The 20,980-nt window shown below is 37.8% G+C and overlaps 1 protein-coding gene across 2 annotated transcripts in view; it reads right to left on the bottom strand.

Annotated features, from left to right (window-relative positions):
• Positions 1 to 20,980, bottom strand: part of MXRA7 (matrix remodeling associated 7) — a 44,547-nt gene that overhangs the window by 21,859 nt on the left and 1,708 nt on the right. For both annotated transcript variants that reach the window (XM_069076769.1, XM_069076768.1), the window contains exon 2: positions 3,029 to 3,089. In XM_069076769.1, the coding sequence (XP_068932870.1) occupies positions 3,029 to 3,089 (61 nt within the window). The remainder of the gene's footprint in view (positions 1 to 3,028; positions 3,090 to 20,980) is intronic.

Below are 20,980 nucleotides of genomic sequence, written 5' to 3'. Positions count from 1 at the left end.
GAATACAAAAGAGGAGCTGTGGGGCCCCACTGATATTTTCTTCTGACAACTAAAATCATTAACTTCCCTCATATTTACTCTGTCATAGGAGGAAGACTCATGAGACCAGAATGCTTAGTTGGGACAGCTCAGATAAAGACTCAGAAAACAAAGCATCTACCCAAGGTGTGTTTGAGAATAATGTGGGCTTATGGTGGTGTGCTTATAAAGAAATGTTCAACAACTAGCTCTCCAGAAAAAAAAAAATCTCACAACACATTCTAAAGTTTAATTTGCATCAACATATTCTTAAGTCTAGACAACTGACAAAACCAAACCCTGATTTTAAATGCTCACAGTGAAAATGTAACAATTGACACTAAAGAACCAGTTCTCTCTCTCTCTCTATATATATATGCACATATATATATACATATATATATATATATATACACACGTGTGTGTGTATGTATTTATATTCCAAACAGTCCAGAAGGACTTAAGAATGACCTGCAGAGGGGTGGCTAGGTGGCACAGTGAATAGAGCACCAGACCAGGAGTCAGGAGGACCTGAATTCAAATTTGACCTCAGACACTTAACACAAAAACTAGCCCTGTGATCTTGGCAAGTCACTTAACCCCAATTGCCCTCCAAAAAAAAAAATGGCAAAAAAAAAAAAAAAAGAAAAAAAGAATGACCTGCAGAGATTTTCCCCCCATCATCTCTCTGGTGATCCCTATCAAATATTTGCTTTTTTTCCTTTTTCAATCCTGACTTTCCCTTCCAGCAGCCTTTGTTTATAGAGAAGTAACAGATTCCAGAGACCACAGCCTCAGAATCCACAGCCTCAGCTCACAGGCCCAGCAGGGAAAATGAACCACTCTGAAAGCAAGCATTCTCCAGTGGGAGTGCCTGAGTCCCTTCCTTACTTCCTCTTATAAACACTCAACCTGCATCACTCCTAGGCCTTCTTCAGTGGTTTGTATTTACAGAAAATGACAGCCTTGCCCTAGACCCCCAGGACTGAAGGATTGTTTTATCCCGACTCTACACTGAACACAGATGCCTAGGTTATTGCATTCCTGAAGCCTTCTATTTCCATTGCTGCTGCCAGTTGCAAATTTAAAGTTAGCCATTTCTATGCCTTTGAATTAAGGAAAGAGGCTTGAATTCATAGCTCCTATCAACAACCCAGTGGAGCCAGATTTCCTTTCACCAACGTTAGGTCTGAGTTTTTGGTTTGCCTCTGCCTCTCCCTTGATTCTTCTCCTAAGAGTTAAGACCCCCCAGGCTAAAGAGAAGACTGATAAACTACTCAGAAATGAGGAATTTCCTCCCCTGGGGTCTTAAGTTCTAAAACAACCATGAAAAGTAGTTTTAAAAAGATTGTTCAAGAAATGTTCATAGAGGAGAAATCTTTTATTTACAAAACAAGGTGAAATCAGTCAGCAAGCAAGCATTAAACACCTGGTCTGTGGCAGGCACAGTGTGTGGGAAATACAAAGACAAAAGTGAAAGTCCCTGTTTTGAAGGGACTGCAATGGGGGAGAGGGATGAGGAGAGATACATATACAGGTATTAAGAAAATAAATACAAGATAACTTGGGGATAAGGCACTGTGGTTTGTCCTTTGATTTGGAAGAGGACCAATGACATCATGAAGGCAATGTGTGAACTGGATTTAAGTGAGGCTCTCTTAACAACAACCTGGCAGTAGGCAGGGGCCAAAACTGAAACAGACTAAACTTCCAGCCACGTAGGTTAGACTAGAGACAGACTGATGATGGTTTGTTGCCAAAGGTCATGTGACAAACAGGAGAGAATGCACTGTGGTAACCCTACATTTTTTTGAGGCCACACCAGAAATCCTTTGGTTGGCCTGAAGTGGGCATATGTTGTACAGGCCTGCTCTGTGAGTTGAGGGTATCAGGAAGGGCTTCATGTAGAAGGCTAATTCTAAAATGAATGAGTCAAACAGCCAGCACATAGGATGGAAGAGGGAACAATAAGGCCAGTTTGGATAGACTGTTGTATCCCTGAAAGGGAGAGTAATATGTAATAAGGCTAGAAAGGTAAGCTGGAATGGTAATAGCCACTGGCATTTGTTGAGGAGGATAATTACTGCTTAAGGAAAATCATATCAACAGTTATATGGTGAACAGACTGTAGGACTACAGGGACTGAGCAAAAATGGTGCTTAGGAAAGCTGATCTTTAACTTTCTATAGAGATTTCATCCTGGGGCAAGTACTCATATTACAGATTGGTAAAAATGGAGGTAAACAGTACAGGGGAGGTGGATGTTGTTGCATGACAAGGAAAAGCAGGAAGATGTAGTGAATTACCAAGATATATTATGCTGGTTAAGCAAATGCTTTGCCTCAGTATTCTGAAGCTTATGGTAAAACTTTATTTCTTGGCCCTTCTCTACAATTCCCATCCAATCCACATTCCCGAAGCTCCTCCCACTTAAAGCAATAACACCTTAAATGTCAGCAGCTGCCATATGGTCTCTACTGTAGTAAATAACTATTCCTCTGCTGAATTCTGCATCCCCTAAAGAATGTACACCCCTTGGGAGGAAGAGCTGTTTCAGTAATTGTCTTTGTTTTACCAGTACTGGGGCAAGTGCCTGGCACATAGTAGGTGCTTAATAAATGCTTGAGGACTATTTCTATTCCAATGAGATTCCCAAGGCAAGGAACAGAAGAGCAGAGTTGTATGACTTTGCAGCTTTTTTTTTTTTTTAAGATTAAAATGGTAGGTAGCTTCTTTGTGAAGTGCAAAGAGTATTGGGTTTGGAATCAGTGGTGGTGGTTGTTCAGTTTTCTGACTCTTCATAACCCCATTTGGGGTTTTCCTGGCAATTATACTGGAGTGGTTTGCCATTTCCTTCTCCAGCTCATTTTACAGATGAACAAGTCATATAACCTCTTGATTCTTCAATTTCCTTATCTGTGAAAGGAGACTGACCAAGATAATTGCTAAGATTTCTTCTGGCTCTAAATCCTGTTATTATAGGAAGTCATTCTCACTTTCTACTACTCACCATCTTCTTGTAGTTCAGCTAGTAGTGGCATCTTCTTACTGTCAGAGTTTGGCTCTTCATCCTGAAAGGCAAGGAGAAAAATTCAGAGCAGAGAACCTTGTATTTCAGTAAGGTATAAGCATGGATAGTATGCTAGACTTGGAGTCAGGAAAAGCTGATTTCAAAATCTGCCTCTTACCTATAATGACTGAGCTATCACAGGCAAATAAATTATTTTACCTCTCTGAACCTCAGTTTCCTCACCTGTAAAATGGTTATAGCAATACATAGACTAAATACTTCATGGATTTGTTGTGAAGATCAAGTGACAGATGTATGTAAAACAATGTGAAATTTTAAACAATTTACAAATCAAGGCTTTCCCAGACTGACTCAGCTTTGATACTAAACATCTCAGTCCCCCAGCTGCCTTTTCTACTCTGACTGGAGGGATAGAAGCTGAAGCAATAGACTCCTCCCAAAATCTTCCTTTATAGAGGGCTAAGAGCTTTACAGGTAACTCATTTTTCATTAACAGCTCTGCCTGGTTTCCAGGAACATTATGCCCCTGAAAAGCTACCTCTTTTCAGCTTCCTTTTGTTCAGCTAAAACCCACCCCCCCCCCCCCCCACACACACACATCAGACTGTAAACTGCTTAAGGGCAGGGATTATCTTTTTCTTATCTGTATACTCAGTCCTTAGCACAGAGCCTGACACATAGTAGGTTCTTAATATTTATTGACTATTGACAAATGTTAGTTATTATCGTAATTGTTATCATTAAACTCACATTGCTATTATTATTGTAATTATTTATTATTAAACTGATTCTCATCTTTTTCAATGGCGTTCAGATAGAAATGGTCTTGGGACAAACAGCTCTCTGTAATTATTGTTTTATATTTAATATTCTATTGCAGAGATGGATAAAATAGCTACTTTCTGTAGTTGAATGAAATTATTAAGAGTGTGATCTCTGTAAGGTTGCTGAAAGCATCCTTAGTAAAACAGGACATCAGGGAATGACACATACCTCATTTTGTTCCCATATGATTTTTATCTACTTTGCTAAATCTCTATATTTCGAAAGGCTTTTTGTTCCCAGTAGCTTAGAGATTATAAGTATTTGGCACTGGTGCAGCTTTTTAAAAAAAATACTGAGCTTAAATTTTTATGATAAATTATGTCTTTGGGTGATTCAATATGTGAAAATGGGGTCAAAATTTATTGGTTGAGTTCTCTGAGATCTATTCAGTTTGGGGTTTGTAGAATTGAGACTGTCTGCTGTCAGTCCATGCAAGATAGTGAGCTTTTGATGTGTTTCACTTCCTACTATTTCCTTGTACAATCTACATTGGTCACTAAATCTGAACTTGTTGAGGATAATCATCTTAAACTTCTGGTGGCAATAATGTGGTTCTGAATTACCACCATATTTTCGACACACCACTCCTCATGACAGCTTTGATACTTCTAATGTTATATGCTAGTCTCCTGTGGATGTTGCCCATTCTTGTACCTTAACTATCAGTAATGGTAACAGTAATTTGAAGATCTTCCCTGCCCCTTAATAAGCCTAGGGTAATTTGAAGACCTTCCCTGCTTTGAAAATATATGCTAGGGCAGCTAGGTAGCACAGTGAGTAAAGTGCTGGCCCTGGAGTCAGGAGGACCTGAGTTTGGTTCTGGCCTCAGACACTTAACACCCACACAAAAAAACCTGCCGTGTAACCTTGGGCAAATTACTTAACCCCAACTGCCCTCCAAAAAGGCAAAAAAAAAAAAAAAAGAAAATGTATGCTGCCCCCTAATAGGCTGAATGTAATCACATGGAGTCTGCAGTGGGAGGAGTTTGCTGAAGGAAGGAGCAGAGCCCACAGGAAGCTGGGAGTCAGAGCTAGCTAGAATGGAAGGAGGAAAGCATCCCAGGGAGTCAGTCAGGCTTGTAAGTAAAAATATTGGTTTGTGGGAAGGCTAAAAGATGCTGTGGCTTTCTGTGCTGTTATGGCTTATTAGCTTCTTTGCTACTATGATGGAATTGGCTTACTGATTTGGGGATTTGGTTTCTTGGTACTCTGCCTTCTATATAAAGAATCTGTTATATTTTGAAATCGAGCACTGTGCAGGTATATTTATAGTAATCATGGGCACTGTGAATATTGCATTGGCGCTACACTATTTCATAGGCTTCACCTGAAGGTAGACTACTTTAAGTCCCATTCTCATTTGTATAACTATTAAAATTCTTGAATAGCCAGCAAAACCAAACCTGACTCCCTGATGGCTGGCACGCAGGACAGGTTCTAGTCTAAGCCCACTGAGGTCTGAAAGTAGCAACTAGAAATTTGGAAATTAATATTTCAGTATTATTAAAAGAATTCTGTTGCTTCAAATGAAAGCATTCTAGATCTATTATTGATCCTAGGATCAATTAACTGTCACCTGCCTATGTGTCTTCATTCTTAAAACAGAACCAGTGCCATCTGTACTCCCTACTAGCTGGGACTGTTTTGAGGATAAAATAAAGCAATGTGCATTAGCTAATTAGTACATTATAATAATTTATTACTAGGAGGTCATCTCTTGTGAACCTGATAAAAATTTGTGAACTCCTTAGAGAAAGAATTGGTATCTTGCTTGATCCTAGAATTACTAGCACTGTACTTTGCATGTAAAAATGTTTGCTGAGTTGAATGATAAATTATATCAACCTACCTGACTGCTCCTCAGTTTCCTTTGCAGATGTATTCTCTCTATCATGCCCTTTAACTGTGAGTATAGTGTAAGGTTCTGTCCTGGGTCACATTCTCTCTTCTCTACATGCTCTCTCTTGGTGATCTCATCAGTTCCCATGGGCCTAATTTTCACATGTATGCAGATAACCCACAGATCTACATAAATTCAATTCTTAGTCTTTCTCCTGAGTTCCAGCCCCATATCATCAACTACCATCTCAAACTCAACTGTCAAAAATAGAACTATTTCCCCCTAAATCCAGCCCTCTACCAAACTTTCCTATTTCTTTTGACGATACCACCATTCTTCCACTGGTATTTTCCTCAACTCATTCTCTCATCCTAAATCTTGCTGTTAACTCCACATTTCTTACCTTTCTTCACTCACTTAGCTACCCCTTTATTTCAGGCCCTTACCTGGACTATTTATAATGACTTTCTAATTTTTCTCCCTGCCTCAAATTTCTCCCATCTCCAATTCATTATCATTAAGCTTGTTAAAATGATTTTCCAAAAGTACAGATCTGACCCTGTCCTTCTGCTATTGATCTACAGTGGTTAGTGCCTCTAGGATAAAATATATACCTCTCTGGCTTTTAATGTCCTTCACAATCTGACTCTAACCTATATTTTCAGACTATTATACATTACTTTTCTTCCTACATTTTACAATGTAGCCAAAGTGGCCTTCTCGCTTCCTCAAATACAATCTTCTATTCACTTGTCTCTGTGCTGAAACCCTGGTCATCTTCCATGCCTGCAATGCAGCCCTCATTCACCTCTACTTCAAAAAATCCATTGTGTTCTTCTTCAAACACAACTTTCTACAGTTTACACAGGGGTTCTTAAGTTCAGTATGTGAGCTATTTTTTTAAATTAAATTTATTTTCAATTTGTGGAATAAACAGGCATGTATATTTGGAAGGAAATTGTTATATGGCTACTATTCTGCCCTTTTTTATGGCTCAATATTTATTTTTAGTTTTCAACATTCATTTCCATAAGATTTTGAGTTCCAAATTTTCTCCCCATCTCTCCCCAAGATAGCAAGCATAGTGATTACCCCTTCCCCCCAGTCTTCCCTCTCTTATATTCCCCCCATTCCTACTCTTCCCCCTTTCACTTTACTTTCTTGTAGGGCAAGATGGATTTCTATACTCCATTGCCTGTATATCTTATTTTCAGGCTGCATGTGAAAAATTTTTTTTAACATTTGTTTTTAAAACTTTGAATTTCAGATTCTCTCCCTTCTTCCCTCCTCACCTACCCCCACTGAGAAAATAAGCAATTCAATATAGGTTATAAATGTGTAGTTATGCAAAACATTTCCATAGTAGTCGTATTGTGAAAGGCTAACTATATTTCCCTGCGTCCTATCCCACCCCCCATTTATTCTATTTTCTCCTTTGACCCTGTCCCTTTTCAAAAGTGTTTGCTTCTGACTGCCCCCTCCCCCAATCTGCCCTCCCCTTATTCCCCCCCCCCTACTTTCCTGTAGGGTAAGATAGTCAATTGAGTGTATATGTTATTTCCTCCTTAAGCCAAATCTAAGGTTGACTCATTCCCTGCTCTTCCCCTCCATTATAACAGCTTTCTCTTGCCTCTTTTATGAGAGATATTTTTCCTTATTCTATTTCTCCCTTTCTCCTTCTTCCAATATATTCCTCTCTCACCTCTTAATTTTATTTTTTAGATATCATCCCTTCATATTCAACTCATCCTGTAAACTCTATGTATACATGTACACACATATGTACCTATGCGTATAGGTACATATGTATGTATAGGTGTATGTACATATATATGTGTGTATATGTATGTGTGTATGTATTCCCTTCAACTATCCTAATACTGAGAAAAGTCTCATGAGTTATAAATACCGTCTTTCCATGTAGGAATATAAACAGTTCAACTTTAATGAGTTCCTAATGATTCTCTTTCCTGTTTACCTTCTCTTGCTTCTTGTATTTGAAAGTTAAATTTTCTGTTCAGCTCTGGTTTTTTCATCAAGAATACTTGAAAGTCCTCTATTTTATTGAGTAATCCTATTTTCCTCTCAAGCATTATACTCAGTTTTGCTGGGTGGGTGATTCTTGGTTTTAATCCTAGCTCCTTTGACCTCCGGAATATCATATTCTAAGCCCTTTGACTTCTTAATGTAGAAACTGTTAGATCTTGTGTTATCCTGATTGTGTTTCCACAACACTCAAATTGTTTCTTCCTGACTGCTTCTAATATTTTCTCCTTGACCTGGGAATTCTGGAATTTGACTATAATATTCCTAGGAGTTTTCTTTTGGGGATCTTTTTCAAAAGGTGATCAGTGAATTATTTCAATTTCTATTTTACTCTCTGCTTCTAAAATATCAGGGCAGTTTTCCTTGATAATTTCCTGAAAGATGATGTCTAGGCTCTTTTTTTGTTCTCATGGCTTTCAGGTAGTCTGATAATTTTTAAATTATCTCTCTTGGTTCTATTTTCAAGGTCAGTAGTTTTTCCAATGAGATATTTCACATTGCCTTCTATTTTTTCATTCTTTTGGATCTGTTTCATAATATCTTGATTTCTCATAAAGTCATTAGCTTCCATTTGTTCCATTCTAATTTTGAAGGAATTATTTTCTTCAGTGAGCTTTTGAACTTCCTTTTCCATCTGGCCAATTCTGTTTTTTAAGGCATTCCTCTCCTCCTTGGTGGTTTGGACCTCTTTTGTCATTTGAGTTAGTCTTTTTTTTTTTTTGCTTTTGTGAGGGGGAAGGATGGGCAACTGGGGTTAACTGACTTGCCCGCGGTCACAAGACTAGTAAGTGTTAAGTCTCTGAGGTCAGATTTGAACTCAGGTCCTCCTGATGCCAGGGTTGGTGTTCTATTCATTGTGTGACCTAGCCACCCCTAGTCCATTTTTTAAGGTATTATTTTCTTCAGTATTTTTCTGGAGTCTCCTCTAGCGAGCTGTTGACTCATTTTTCATGATTTTCTTGCATCACTCTCATTTTTCTTCCCAATTTTTCCTCTACTTCTCTTACTTGATTTTAAAATTCCTTTTTGAGCTCCTCCATGGCCAATTCATATTTTTCTTGGAGGCTTTTGATGCAGGAGTTTTGACTCTGTTGTCTTCTTTTGGTTCTGTGTTTTGATCTTCTTTGTCACCAAAGAAGGATTCTATAGCTTGATTTCTTTTCCTCTGTTTGCTCATTTCCCCAGCAAATTACTTGACTTTTGAGCTCTTTGACATGGTAGAACTCTGCTTCCAGAGCAGAGAGTGCTGTGTCCCAAATTTCTGGGGGTTTGCGCCATTGTTGTCAGAGCTACTTCTAGGCACCTACCTCTGAACTGTGAGGAGGACTCCTCCACAACCACCACAAGCTCTGCCATGCCAGTATTGCTCCTCACTCCAGGACTGCCACCCAAGACTGCAACCCAGATCCAAGCAGGGCAAAGCAAGAGAATCCTGGCTCAGTGCCAGCTAAGAGTTTCCTGCAATTGCCCTGTGATCAGCCACTTAGTCCTCCCACCATCTGTGGATCTGGAGCTCTAGAAGCCACCGACTGTGTTGCTGCTGCTGCCACCTCTGCAGCCCTGGGGTCAGGGACCAAACTGCACTCTTCTCTCACTCAGGTCCAACAGGGTTTCCCCACTGACCTTTTACTTTTTCTTTGGCATTTGTGGGTTGAGAAGTCTGGAAACTGCCACAGCTGCCAGTGATTCAGTCCCCTGAGGCCTGTTCTGGCCCAGTCAGTGCTGGTGAGTCCACTAGGGACTGCATTCCACATGGTGTGATAGACCCTTCCTGTCGGCCTGGAAGGTTGTCTTCAGCAGGAGATTTGTTTCACTCTGTCATTTTGTGGGTTCTGTAGCTCTAAAATTTGTCTAGAGTCATTTTTTTACAGGTATTGGAGGTAATTGGGGGACAAGATCAAGCAAGTTCCTGCTTTTTACCTGTGAACTTGTTTTTAAAAAAATATTCTGATAACTATTTCCATTCAAATAAATTTCTTTTATAATCCTTTCTATTTATTTTGATTTATGCATTTGAAAACTTTATTCTATAGTTCCTTAAGCTTTATCAAAGTGCAAAAGGAATCCATGACTCAGACTTAACCTCTGTTAGAACAGAGAGCTTTTCCTGATTATGCTCTCTCTTGTCCCTGCATTTATTGTGTATATACTTATACATTTACATGTTTCTACATTCTGGCTCCCAATGATCAATCATGTAGACTCCTTAAAAGCAGACATCCTTTCTTCCCTTCTGTGCAGTGCCTGGCACATAGTCAGCTTACAAAAACAACTTACTATATGTTAACTGATGGATAATGTTACTTTTTTGTGTTTATTCTTATTAGAATGGTGATCAGTATAGGTATTCTAGGACTAAAAACAGCATTTGAATCTCAATTCTGAAGTCAAAACATCTTATAGTCATACTGGTCTGCTGCTTACAATTCTAAAATATTTGAAAACAAAGGGACAGAGCTATTATGCCTATATTTTTTGGTGAGTAGTCGCCAGAAAACCAGAGTTCTAACTGTACCTCTGTAAGTATGTAGCAACTCACTTAGGGTGTGCTACTTATATGATTAGTATTACTTAAGCTACACCTTTGCACTCCTAGTAGAAGAATGCAGAGGAAGAGGTTGACAATGTGAAAGCAAAAAACTGGCATCTGAGATTTATAGACTATGGAAATTAAGTAATGCAAAAGGCTAAAATACTAGGCCTTTACGTTTAAAAGTTAACATACAAATGCTTATATATACTCTAAGATATCAGAAAACATTAATGTTTTATTATATGACTAGACAAAATTAAGTCTTTGACAAAGTAGTTTCATAAAACCACTGTTGTTTGTGTTTTGGTTGTTTGTTGCTTGTCTTTGTGATCTGCAATAACTTTAATTTTTCCTAGATGTCTTTGAAGTTGTTGTAATGCTAAGCAAAGGCAACTTCTCAAGGTTCAAAATACCAGCATAGCTGCTCTCCATTTTATTCAGTGACAAATTAAGAACAGAGAAAATGAAAATATAGCATAATTCAAAATACAGCATTCACCAAGTGTAACTGAATCATTCCCAAGTACTACTCCATGGACATTATAATTCATTTAGTCAATCCCAAAGACCCTCTTCTAAGTACTACTCCATCCCTAGGCAGAATAATTCATTTAGTCAATCCCCAAAACCCTCTTCTAAGTACTACTCCACCCCTAGGCAGTACATTCATTTAGTCAAATCACAAAGCCCAAAAAAAGTCAAAAGTTTCCCACCCTTGGATCACAACTGAATAGGCCATCTACCCCAGAGTTACAGCACAACAAGCTTAAGTACAGCATTTAACACCCAAAGAGAGGTCTTTTCTTCATCTTGACCAGAGGCAAGTTCTCAGCAATCTTTGCTCCTGGGGAGACAAAGCTTAGCAAGGCCACAAGATACATTGCCAGTGTCCTCATTAATTCATTCTCTGTCTGCAGAACAGTCCTAGAACCCCTGAAAACATTAGCAAAAACCTCTTCCAGGATTTCTGTAAACATACAACAAGAAAATCCTTCTTCAGGGCTTATGAACCAACAGAAAGGTTCCAAGGCTTCTGCAACAACAGCACTGTCCTTCACCAGTGGACAGAATTCACTCTCTGTCTGCAGAACAGTCTCAGGAGCTCTGAACCAACAGCAAGGTTCCAGAACCTCTGCAACAACAGCACTGTCCTTCACCAGTGGACGAATCTGGCAAAACAACATCAAAACAGACAGACAAAGTACCAGCATAACAGCCATGTCTCCTCAGTCCTTGGTAGCTCTGGGTGGGAGCTCTCAAAAGTCCTGAGCAGTTTGAACTGGCCCTCAGCAATCCTTTCCATCTCTGCCTGCAAGATACTGCTTCCAAAAAATTCTTCTGCCCTTCTCTCTGCTTGTGTCTCTCTAAATTCACATCACCAGTTCCTCCCAGTTCAGCCCTCTCTTTTCTTTTTTTTTTTTTAATTTTTTAAAAAGCAATCGGGGTTAAGTAACTTGCTCAAGGTTACACGGCCAGTTATTTCTGGGTGTGGTGCTAAGCTAAGTGTCTGAGCCCAGATTTGATCCAGGTCATCCCGACACTGGAGCCGGTGCTCTTACTTGCTGAGCCACCTGGCTGCCCCTAAGCAATTGGGGTTAAGTAACTTGCTCAAGGTTACACAGCCAGGTGTTTCTGGGTGGGTGCTAAGTGTCTGAGCCCGGGATTCGATCTCCAGGTCTTCTCAACACTGGAGCCGGTGCTCTTACTCGCTGTGCTACCTGGCCGCCCCCAGCCCTCTCTTTTCACATCAACAAGTCCATCCCACAAATGTGATTCACAAACTCTGTGTTTTAACACAATCAATCCAAAAACCAAGCCAAGACAGGGGATCTTTAAATTCCATTACTATTACAGTTGTATAAGTCTGAATGCATGTGTTATTAACACACAGGAGGCATGGGAGTTTGGGGACTCCACCTCTATAACAGGTTCATTCTTGATCTGGTCAGACATGCAGACATCTTCAGAAAGAGTTAATAATCTGACTTTATTCTAATCTAATCTTCTCAGAAAGGTTGCTGATAATGGAAGTACCAGCTCCTATAGCATTCCCTAATCACCCTTCTTTCAGGGGCTGGCGAGAAGGGCAGGGAAGGGGGTGGGTAACTACCCCTACATCTCTATGGGGTTAACTGAAACAGGCACAACTTGTTCCCTCCTCTAAATCCCCTCATGCCTTGATGGGGGCTGGTCAAGGCACACACAGATTCCCCTATGGTTTCCCTCACTCACTAACCCACTTGCTTTATAGGGCAACAAACAAAGAAGGCATCTTGCCAACCTTAAGCTCACATTCTTTGCAAGCCTAGTAAATATCAATTATGTCACCCCCATATCTCATGACAAAGTCGAAACAGGACTCTGTGATTCTAGGAATTACTATCCAGGATCCTTGGAGCTATTCTGGGAGTTATTATCTAACACCTGGAAACTAGACATTGCCATGGCCACGGATCCTGAGAAACTGAACTCTAAAAAGGCTAACAAAATCCTCCTTACATATAGCATGATATGTCCTAAGTTTATTTCTATCTAAGTTTATTTCATCCTAAGTTTATTTCTGATTTGTTTTCTTTTTTTGTGTCTGATAAACACTCTTCTTAAGTTATAACTTTAATCCAAATGCTACAGTGTTAAGTAATTTCTAAGACTTTTTTGAACTTTCTGGAAGGGTTCCCAAAAATATATTTAACATTCAGACTTCTTGTGTCAATACAATTCATTTTCCTTTTTTGGATTCTATTTTATATAACAAAAGCAAAAAAGGAACACAGTAAGAACATAACTCATATTGCTTTTCAGAATAATGCCCTGAATATAAAAATGACAATTAGCTTTTTTGCCTCCTTATTTTGCATGCAAATATAGGTTGTACCTGATTTTTTAAAGTGTTGTTTTTGATAACTGTTTTTGATTTATATCTTCCAAAAGATGCTCAGCTCTGTACCAGACAAAATTTGTATATTTTGAACCGGTTGGAATAATATTTATACAAGTTAAGAGAACATATTGCTATAATAGGATACTGAGATTAACACTATAAGTCAGTTCAATTTTCCACTATGACAGAACATTGAGAGTAATCTGATTTTCTTCAGGGAGAGCCAGTGAATATTCCTTCATTTGAATTTAGCTTTCCTAACCCAGTAAGAGGTATTCTCCAATTTTCTAAGCTATCGCTAATAATAAAAACATATAAGCTAGCAATAATATGGTGCTTCAAGGCTTGCAAAGCACTGTACATATACGATCTCATTTGATACTCACAAAAACCCCATGAGGTAGGTGCTGTTATTATATTCATTTTGTAGATGAAGAAATTAAGGCAGACAGAAGTTAAATGACTTGCCCAGAGTCACATAGTAAAGTGTCTGACGTAAGACTTGAACTCAGGTCTTACTCTCTTACCTACCATGCCACTTAGAATGAATTGAGTTGGGAATTAGGTAGTTTCCAGGAGTTTTCCACCCCAGTGTAAGAACTGAGAGTATGTATCTTGATGATGATAAAAATAGTTAGCCTTTATATAGCACTTTAAGATTTGGAACTTTAAAAATATTATGACTTCATTTGATTCTCACCACAACCCTGAGAAGTGGGTACTATTATTATCCCCATTTTACAAATGAGGAAATTGAGGCAGACCGAGGTTAAATGACTTGCCCAGAGTCACACAGTTCATATGTATGTATGTTCACATTTCTGAGATTTGAATTCAGGTAATGCTGACTCTAGGTCTAGTGCTCTACCCACTACACTGCATCACCTAGTTGCCTGATTATTTTGATAAGGGTTGTGAATGTTCAACCTTGTTCAGTAGAGGAAACCCCACCTATGATTCTCCTTCTCTTAAGTAGTATAAATCTGTTGACTGGATCATCCACTAAAACTCAAACTAACGCTAACCATATATCTCCTGTAGCTGTTGTGAACTGTGTGCATTATCAGTAGAACCTTAGGACATGAAAGTTAGGGAATATTTCCTTTTTCCTATTTAGTCAATTTTGATTTGGGGTTTTTTTTTGTCTTTTTTTTTTTTTTGAGGGGGAAGGCAGGGCAATTGTGGTTAAGTGACTTACCCAAGGTCACACAGCTGGTAAGTGTTAAGTGTCTGAGGCTGGATTTGAACTAAGGTCCTCCTGACCCTCCAGAGCTGGTGCTCTATTCACTATGCCACCTAGCTGCCCTCTGTTTAGTTAATTTTAAGAGAAATGGATCCCTGGTCTACTGCTAAGTGTTTCTGAGTTAAAGGTTAGAGAAGCTGTTTCTCTTTCTTTTCCTAGCAATGAACTGTTTGACCTTTTGTAGGCAACCCACATGTTACATAAGTGGCTTTCTGACCAGCCATCCCTTGACTTTTTGTGTGCAAAAGGAGAAGAACTGGGAAGTAAAATGGCTACCACAGTTTTCAGGAAAAGGTATTCTATTATGATTTATGTTCAGCAGGTACCTATTGATCACAGGATAGGCAGTTATTTAAAACTGCATAGAGTTTTCTCATGTATCATAATAAACAGTAGCCAGAAAACACAAAGTACCTTTGACTTAGATAAAATTATTCTTTTTAGGAAAAGTATACTTTTTGTATACCAGTTCTGAAATACAAGCTTGTACTTTAGAGTACTTGAGTACTTGTTCTAAAGCACAGGATGATCACTGGCATGAGGAAATCTATAAGAGACAAGGAGTCTACCTTTAGCAATTAAAAAACAAAAAACTCCCAACAAAATTTTAAAAATCAATTAAAGATCTTAAAACAAAATACAGTCTTATATTAATAATTACCTGTACAATCATCTTTGAAATGACAGTTCCAGGTGACCAATGTATATTTTATTTCAGGAAATTTGTACTTTGTGGTTTATATATTTGTACCTGGCAAGAATGAAAATTGCATGTTTCCTGAACAAAGACTTTGAATTTTATGATTTTAAGTGCTTAGGCTATAACTTCCAATTTGAACACAAACAGTCTTGAGATTAAATAATAAAATAATAACAATCAGCCTAAATCTGTGTGTCCCCAGGACAGATGTATAAACAGTAGGAATGGAAAAGTTACTGTACAGAAACTCTTTGTAAGTTTCAGAGAATTACACTTTGTCATTAAAAATTCAGTCCTCTAGAAAAATACATGTTTCCTCTGAAAAACTGTCTAAATATTTAAGATATATATTCTGATATACTGAGTTGATCTAATTCTAATAAAATTACAAAAACACTGAAAAAATTAAATATTTTATCAGCTTTTAATTCTTAGAAGTTTCTGTGAAAAGAGAAAATGTTTTATGATTTGAAGCCTGAAAATAATTGAAAATTTAAAATATCTTATGAGAGATGGCTAGGTGGAGCAGTGAATAGAGCACCTGCCCTAGAGTCAGGAGAACCTGTTCAAATTCAGCCTCAGACACTTAATACTTACTAGCCACGTGACTGTGGGCAAGTCACTTAACCCCAATTGCCCTACCTTCCCCACTCCAAAAAGAAAAAAAAAATCTTATCTATCTGTATACCTAGGGATTTCTGAATATTTGCTGGTCCTCAGCATAATGATTTTTTAAAATGTTTTTTGTATTTTAAAGTTCCAAATGACTAAAAGAACTTTACTGATATAAATGCATATGTAGACGGGTATATATGTATATATATATACATATATATATATATATAGACATTTATATATCTGCAGGTAAGTTTGTCATGGCTTCTCTTTATATACAGAAACTAAAGATATGAGAGGCTTTTTTCCCTCTCCATTATCCCCCAAATGAGAGGATGATAATTCTGTAGTAGCTCGTTTGATACTTCTTTTTCTGAATTAAAACAATGTTTTAAATATACAGTAGATACTTGGAAAGCTTTTGGACCTATACAATCCAGACCCTGTGCCTAAAATGAGATATGATCCCTGTCAGAAAGCTGTTTGCCTTATTATTAGAAATGCAAATTATGATAAACTTGTGATATATTTTCATGTAATCTTTGTGATGTTTGAAATAGCAATTTTCTCCACAATTTTCAAACTAAAATTCCACAATTTTATCAAAAAAATTTTTTTGTAATTTTTCATTTCCATTATTGATGCTTGATTTGGAGTGCATAATAGAAAAGGGTATGGCATGTTATATACAAGAGAGGAGAGTTGGAAATTAAGATAAAGAAAAATTAAGCTGAAAGATAATATAAATATAATGAATAGAAAGGATGAAATTTATTGAGTATTATGTAATACGCATGGTGGTGAGGTATCATAGGTATAAAGTCTAATTAAAGTTTAAGTTTGGGAAGACCAGGGGTTGGGTCCCTTCTCTGACATCCAGACTGTGTGGCCCTGGGCAAGGCACTTAACTCAGTGCTCTGAGAAATTCTGTAAGTCATCAAGTGGAAGAGAAAGTACCAACCTTCATTTGTAGAAAGAGTTTATTTACTAAGGAGTGACCAGTGAAATCACAGGGCCAGTCATTCTGTATATGCTACAAACACAAGCAATTCCAGTACTTGTTAGTAAAATGCTTGTCCTTGCTTTAACTGTAAGCATTGGACTTTGCTGTGTGAAGTGAAATCTCTTTTTACTCTAAATTATATTAATTTATTGCCTATATTTTTACTTTAAGCCCGGAAAATAATTGTTTATTCTAACGAATCCATAAACTCATTATGTTAAGGGGGATATTAGCAAATCTGGAGTATTAAGAAGACAAAACCAGTTCTAGGTAGATAATCTGAATTGCTATTATACCCTGGAAGTGATGTTAAATTTCAATGCACAAATTGACTACCTTCCTCCTCCCTGTTATCAGATCTTTATCCAAAATTCAAAATACATTAGAAATTTTTGTTTATTTTTACTTTTAAGTGCTTTATAACTTTTGGACCCAGACTTGATGAAACAATGTTTTTCTTTTTTTAGATTATAATGCTGAATTTGTAACATTAACTTGAGTACTGCAAAAGCCTTCTGGTTGGATTTCCCACCTCAATTCTCTTCTATTCCAGAATATCCTCCCTTGTGCTGTCAAGTTCAAATTCCTAAAGAGGTCTGACCATATCACTTCCCATTCAGTAAACTCCTGTGTCTCCCTATTACATCCAGGATCAAATATCAAATCCTCTGTTTAGTTGTTTTGTGTTTTTTTTTAAGGTAATCAGAGTTTAGTGACTTGCCCAGGGTCACATAGCTAGTAAGTGTCTGAGGCCAAATTTGAACTCAGGTCCTCCTGACTCCATTGTTGGTGCTCTATCCACTTCGCCATCTAGCTGCCCCTACTGTTTAGCTTTTAAAATCCTTCATAAGCTAGCCAGTCTTCTTACACTTTACTCCCTTCCACACATACTTTGGGATCCAGTGACACTGGCCTCCCTACAGTTCCTCAAGCAAAACACTCCATCTTCCAACTCCAGGCACTTTTACTGGCTGTCCCAGTATGTCTAAAATTCTTTCCCTCCTCATTTATCTCCTGGCTTTCTTCCAGTCTCAGCTAAAATCTCACTCTCTACAAAAAGCCTTTCTTGATCACCCTTACTTCCTTCCCTCTGTGTTTATCACCCATTCATCATGTATAGATCTTCTCTGTACATAGTTGATTATATGTTGTCTTCACTGAAAGGTTAAATGACTTGGGTGACCCAGACATTATGTATCAGAGGCAATAACTGAACACAGGTCTTTCTCTTTTCAAGGATGGTTCTCCATCTACACTATGCCACACTATCTCTAGCTTAGACAATTCACCTAGCAAAGGAGGAGGCTGAGGACACAGTCCTTGTGGTTTCCAAAAATCCCAGAACTCATTTCTTGTTATCATTTCTTTCTGATTCCAAGAAGCCTATAATATAGGCTGTTCAAGGTTGTCATTGTTTCAAGTCTTGGGCAGGATTAAGCAGACAGATGGGGAGCAAGACCTGTCATTGAATGAGTCCAAGTGTTTTGCAGACATAAGCCTTGCTCATTGCCAGTCTCAAATCAGCCTTATGGTCAGTATTCCAGGATCCAAGTTGTTGGCATCAAAGGTTAAATCTGTTTGTCAAATGGCAATTTCAATTTGTGCCTGGTGCATAAAATCTTCACAATTTGGTAGCTCCGTATCTCAAGTGATGGCCCAGGTGCTTCTTCCCACTTTTGCTATGATGCTTTAAATTTATTCTGATGTGACGTTTATTCATGTACCTTTGAATATGTACAGGTATGCAATTGAGATCATTTGCCCCAAGAGCTCAGGATCTTGGGATTAAATTATGATTCAGGGGATATTGTAGAGGCCCAGTGGATAGAGTGGTGGTCCTAGAGTCAGGAAAATCTTAGTTCAAATCCCACCTCAAACACTAGACATGTGACCTGGGGCAAGTCACTTAACCCTATTTGCCTCAGTTTCCTCATCTATAAAATGAGCTAGGGAAGGAAATGGCAAAACACCCCAGTATCTTTGCCAAGAAAACTCCAAAAGGGATCACAAAGAGTCTGCCTTGACTGAAAATGACTAAACAATACAACAGCAGAGGGTTCTAAACTCTTATCCAGATCCACAGTGGATAGAGCAATGGGTCTGGAGTTAGGAAGATGAGTTCAAATCCAGCCTCAGGTACTTATTAGCTGTGTGACCTTGGACAAGTCACTTAACCTCTGTTTCCCCCAGTTTCTTGAACTGTAAAATAGGTACCTACTCTGGAAGGTTGTTGTGAGAATCAAATGAGATAATATTTGTAAAGTGCTTACCACTGTGCCTGAATATTTCAATGTTAATTTCATCCCCCTTCTCCAAAGAATAATAATGGACAAATTCTGTTTGTCAATTCCCTTCTGAAAAATGTCAAGTAGAATAATTACCAGAGGTCAGGAGTACTTAATTTGGTGCAAAACAAAATAGCATAATAACTCCCCACCTTTTTAACTTATATTAGGTACTCAGAAAAAAGAAACTTTTAGAACAGGCAGTGAACATTTTTCACCAAAATCTGCATGAGACATATATATTTAATAAAATTAATAAGGCCACATTCCAACAATAAGCATAAAAGAATTATTCCTTATTCCCATCTTCAGAAATAGAAGAGAAGAAAGAATCTTGAGTCAGTTCAGGTACTACTCTTGCATAAAACTAGTCACATGAGGGCACTTTCTGACAGTTACCATTTGAAAAATAAATAGGCCTCTGCAGGAAAGCTTTTTTTCTTCTTTTGTAAATGATGAAGCTATCTCTTTTACACTAAATTCCTAAAATACCTGATCCCTCCTTAGCTTAATGACAGACTAAAATGAGGCCAATAAATAAGTTGCCTATAATAATGCTAACTGCCTGATCAAAAAAAAAAAAAAAGACTTCGCCCATACCTCAGCTTTCTTACCCTCAAGAATGGGGTCTAAGACATTAGGTGGAAAAGGAATTATATATTTTTTCTTCCAGCTGTTCTATTGCAATAATGGACATAATAGACATTCTAGAGACAATACTCAACATGTCATATTAACTATTTATAACATTCTAGCATCTCTCCTTTATACATGAAGCACGGGCAAGATATGGGAAACAAACTCTGGACCAACACATTTTTAGTCTTGGCTGTACAGTTGATTACTGAGTAGTACAGACTTTAAGGGTTCAAAAGATAAAAATTTCCAACCAAAAGATCTGCACCAGAATCTAATAATTCACTGTAATTAATCAACAAGACTCTTAGATGGCTACTGCTCCCTGTGTAACTTACTCAGATATCAAACACATCTCTCAAAATACGGAAAAATGAAAGTATTAGTCAGATACCATCAGATTAGCTAAAATAAGAGAAAAATGAAAAATGCTAGAGGGCACATGAGGAAAATAGGTACACTAATAATACACTATTGTGGAACTGTGAACTAGGTCAATCATTTTGGAAAGCACTTTGGAACTATGCCCCCAAAAGTTATTAAACTTTTAATTTAATTTAACAAAAACTTTTGTTTTATTAAAAAAGGACCCTAGTAGGGCCCCTTTAACTTTACCAGGTCTATAACCTAAAGAGATCAAAGAAAAAGAAAAAGGACTGGCATGTGCAAAAATATTTACAGCAGCTCTTTCTGTGGAGGCAAAGAATTGGAAACTGAGGGGATGCCCAACAATTAGGAACTGGATGAGCAAGTTATGGTATGTGAATGAGATAGAATACCATTGTGCTGTAAGAAATGTTGCAGAGGATGGTTTCAGAAAAGCTTGGGAAGACAAACTGATGCAAAGTGATGTGAGCAGAAAGAACAATTTACACAGAAACAAAAATACTCTGATTGACACTATGACCTACCATAGTTCAAGGGACTCATGATGAAAAATGTTATCTTCTGAAGGAGAACTGGTGAACTCAGGGTGCAGACTGAAACATATTTTTTCTCCTTTTCTTTTTTTGTTGTTCCCAGAACATGGCTAATGTAAAAAACTGTTTTATATCATTTCTGTAATGGGTTTTGTATTTTCTGCTTTCTCTCATTTTATTTTTAAGTGTTTTCTTTTTCTCCAATTGCATGTAAAAACAACTTTTTTTCTTTCTTTTTTAATTTTGAGTTCCAAATTCCCTCTCTCCTTCCCTACCCTGTTCCTGAGATGGTAAACAACCACATAGGTTATAGGTGTACAATCATGTAAAACAAACTTTTTTGCCTTCTCAATGGGTAGGAAAAGGGGGTCGGGGAGGGGGAAAATCTGAAATTGAAAATAAAA

This window comes from Petaurus breviceps, unplaced genomic scaffold (assembly GCF_028583685.1).
Source record: "Petaurus breviceps papuanus isolate PSGF00001 unplaced genomic scaffold, PetGlider_PUasm1.0 90925, whole genome shotgun sequence".
Taxonomy (NCBI): Eukaryota; Metazoa; Chordata; class Mammalia; order Diprotodontia; family Petauridae; genus Petaurus; species Petaurus breviceps.
The sequence above is the reverse complement of the archived record's forward strand: the minus strand, read 5'-3'. Positions and strand labels throughout refer to the sequence as shown.